The sequence below is a fragment of the Loa loa genome (assembly GCF_000183805.2).
Source record: "Loa loa unplaced genomic scaffold supercont3.42, whole genome shotgun sequence".
In the NCBI taxonomy this organism is placed as follows: Eukaryota; Metazoa; Nematoda; class Chromadorea; order Rhabditida; family Onchocercidae; genus Loa; species Loa loa.
The window spans coordinates 353,753-357,320 of NW_018108222.1; the positions used below are offsets into that span (position 1 = coordinate 353,753).

The 3,568-nt window shown below is 30.1% G+C and overlaps 1 protein-coding gene across 1 annotated transcript in view; it reads right to left on the minus strand.

Moving 5' to 3' along the window:
* LOAG_13646 (hypothetical protein) overlaps positions 1 to 807 on the minus strand; it is a gene marked incomplete at its 3' end in the record, with an annotated part of 2,164 nt that extends 1,357 nt beyond the window's left edge. Inside the window, exon 1 of the mRNA XM_020448706.1 lies at positions 568 to 807. Coding sequence (XP_020301172.1) covers positions 568 to 656 — 89 coding nt within the window. The 5' untranslated portion in view covers positions 657 to 807. The remainder of the gene's footprint in view (positions 1 to 567) is intronic.
* Between the last annotated feature and the right edge of the window lie 2,761 nt (positions 808 to 3,568).

A 3,568-nucleotide genomic window follows, 5' to 3' on the forward strand; every position in this document is an offset into this window, starting at 1 on the left:
AGAAGTGGACTCTGAAAACAAGAACATTAAATAAGATTGGTAAGGACTGGTATAAGCAATGTGCAGAATGGATCATGAAGTGGTAGAAATACTTTTCGAATACAGCCATGTTGTACAGTCTTGTTATAGTTTTGCCTGAAATAAAGTATATCTGTTAAAATTTGAGAGGAAAAAAATGAAAGAAATTTGAATATTTTTAAATTTATTTTGTAATTTGTCGTCATTTCACATATTTTATGCATTTTATCAAAATATTTTATTTATTTTAATAAATCATTCCAATACAAAAGGTTATAATTTTGCGATATATTTTAAAGATACATTTTATTTTAATAAATGCATATATGCACTGTTTTGAATATTATTATTGTTATAATTTTTATTATTATTAATATCATTATTATTACTATTACTACTATTATTAATATATTGTTATCACTCTTATTATCATTATTCCAATATTACTGTTATTATTATCATTATCAGTTATATAATACTTTATACGTATGAAAATTTGTATCAGTTACTACTCATCAAATGGAAATAGTTTTAATTTTTGTGTCTTACCCTATTAAGTGTAACTTTTCTCCCTGCTCGTACAATGTTCTGAGAGTTTTATTTTCCGGTGCAAAAAATGAATGATCCTCGATGAGCATCACTTCATCATATGTATCAAATGTAAAGAAACGACTGCATTTGATACAAGGCTCGTCGAATTTACGATTGAAATAAATATTTAAATAAGAATATGACTGGTCATCTATCTGTTCTTCTTGTTTCTCCTTGGAAGCTGTCCGATCCCTCTAATAACCGTAACAAGAATAAAAATATATAATAGTCATCCAACATCAGCACAATCATAAAGTTTAGAAGAAAAAAAATGACAAGATGCTTTAACGAAATTGCACACATTCTTTAAAATTGGCTACAATTGGTATTTGCATATTATGCGATAGTGACTTTGGCTTTGAAGCTAGGCTACTACATATTGTCACTATTGATAATGTTATTTATGTATTGATTAATGCTAGTTAGTAGTCAGTTGGTTAGAGTGCCAGAAGATATTTGCCAGAAGATATTTCCAAAGAGTGCCCTCTCATCTTTTTAATATATATTTCTACGTTTTAGCCTTTGTAAGCGCTGTTCTAGATCACCTTCTGAGAATCAGTAAGAACTAGAAAGAATCTACCAGTGACATTACTGCTATGTTTCGTTCAAACCACGGCGGATTGGATTCGAGTGATGCAAATATGACCTCAAAACAACAAGAAACTCATAAAGTTAGCTTCTTTTGTCATTTGTTTCCAGAATATATTAGAATCAATGGGTATTCTTTCTTTAAAAAAAATGCATTCAGAATTTTGCATGATTTAAATGAAGTGATTCCAAACTAAATTTCATCTATTAAATGCAATAAATTTCTCGGGCTTTTTATACACCAATTTTAATTTCAACTTTTTCTTCATTAAATCTATGTTTCTTCTTTCGAACACAAAACGATAATATGCTAAAGTTTCTTTCACAACTTTTTTAAACTCAAATTTTACGAATAAATCAGAAGTTATTTTAATATAAGAAAGATTCATGAGTGTGTCAGCTAGAAGGCATTGAACGAGCAAATATTGAAGACCATTTTTGTTTCACTCAATGATTGCTTTTGTTTCATCTTTTTTTTCGAAATAATTAATAGAAAGGTATGTGAAATGATTCAAATGACCTCAGCCTTGTAAGGTCACAATAATCTCCTTTATCCTTTTTCTTTCTCCTACTCGTACCAGCTGAATCCGTTTACATGAAGCTTTAAGCCTTTCATTTCAAAATTAAGGAGCATAATAAAAGCAGGTGTTCAAGTGAGCCAACAGAGTGAGATTAAGCCTTTGTGCTATCGCAAATGAGATCGTAAAGCGAGATTAGTAGAAGTATTAACTTTTTCATATCCCAAGACTCCTTGTCTCATCCATGGAGTGAGAGTTAAGAATCTGTAGCAGCAATATAAATTCTAGGAGATGGTGCTCGATGTCAATATCGATCCGAAAGATCCAAAAGCTAATGAAGCAGCAAGAATTATACAGCACGCATATCGGTAAGTAATAATAATAGAATCATAAGATTATAAGATAATGAGATGTAATATTATCTCCGAAGACGAATAATTCAAACATTTAAAAATTTTTGAATTGAAAAAAAAGCATTACCAAAAGAAACATCATTTAGATATTTAAATTTTTGAATTTTGAAAAAGAAACATTAGCTGGTGTGGGGATGAACCGATAAGGATTTCCAAATGCTATCATCCCCTCATGTATCTTCGATAGATAGCGATTCCGATATAAGACAGCAGGTGTTATACCAAGTTATAAGATATTTGGAATTAGTCGCGGAATTTTTTTCAAGTTAATTAATCATTTGCTATCAAATGTTAATGAAAGATAAGGATGTCGTAATGCGGAATATCGTTACTTTAGTTTCAATTTTTAAAAATTTGCCATAACACTCCAATAGGAAAGCTTTAGAAGCATTTCCATAGAATCTGATATCTTCTCTGTTCTCTATCTTTAATTTGAAGAACTTAAGAGTGTAAGGGAAAAGAACTGATACCAAATTGCATATTCCAAATTGTTATTTTAAAAAGTGGAATATTCGACTGATTGTTTCCTTTTCATAATCCACTTATCAATAATACACGTTAAGTTCGGCAAATAAAAGTATGCTAATTATAATTTTATCAAACCGATCTTCACTTTTAATTTTCTAACTCTTCCACAAACAGAATAAAATGAGCAGCAGTATTAATGATTTCAGGAAGCATCAGGAGAATCAGGATAGCTGTCAAAAGCATCAGTACCCAAACATAAACTAATTGTAAGGAGACCGATGTTTGTTTTGCCTCACTGATGATGAAATTCTCACTTTCTTTTCCAGTTTAGCTGATCCAAAGATTAAACGGTAAAATTAAATAACCCGTGGTCCAAAAGTAAAAATATCCATTAATCTTTCTCCTAGTATTCATCATTCTAGTATTTCTAATATTTCCACTACTACAGCTATGGTATTGGAACATCCGAACTGATGAAGTCAAGTAATAAATTTTCCCATATTCGTTGCCTTCGTTCACTTGTCTTGATTGATATACTACCAAAAAAAAGAGCATAACGGTAGTTATGTTTTCGAACTGGCTTTTCTGATGAAATCGCAAAATTGTGAAATCAAACGACCCTTTTAGTGGAGTTTGATAATACAACACATAAAGAGTATGTAGTGCATTATGCATGAAGCCGAAAAGATTATATTTGTTATTCCAATTTATTTGAATACATTAGTGATTATTTGTTTGTTATAGGACTAAAACAAACATTATTGCAAGAGAAGTCATTATAGGAAAGAAATAAATAGATTTTTAGATAAAAATTGGCAAAAAACTTCGATTTAAAAAAAAAAATTGAAGCGAGTGAAATAAAGCGGAAAACTTGACCGGGTAAACAAGTGTTAGATTAAAAGACGAACGCTTATTAAACAGGTTTTAAAACGATATTGAAAAGATCGATAATAGGACGATAAAGTAGTGGGG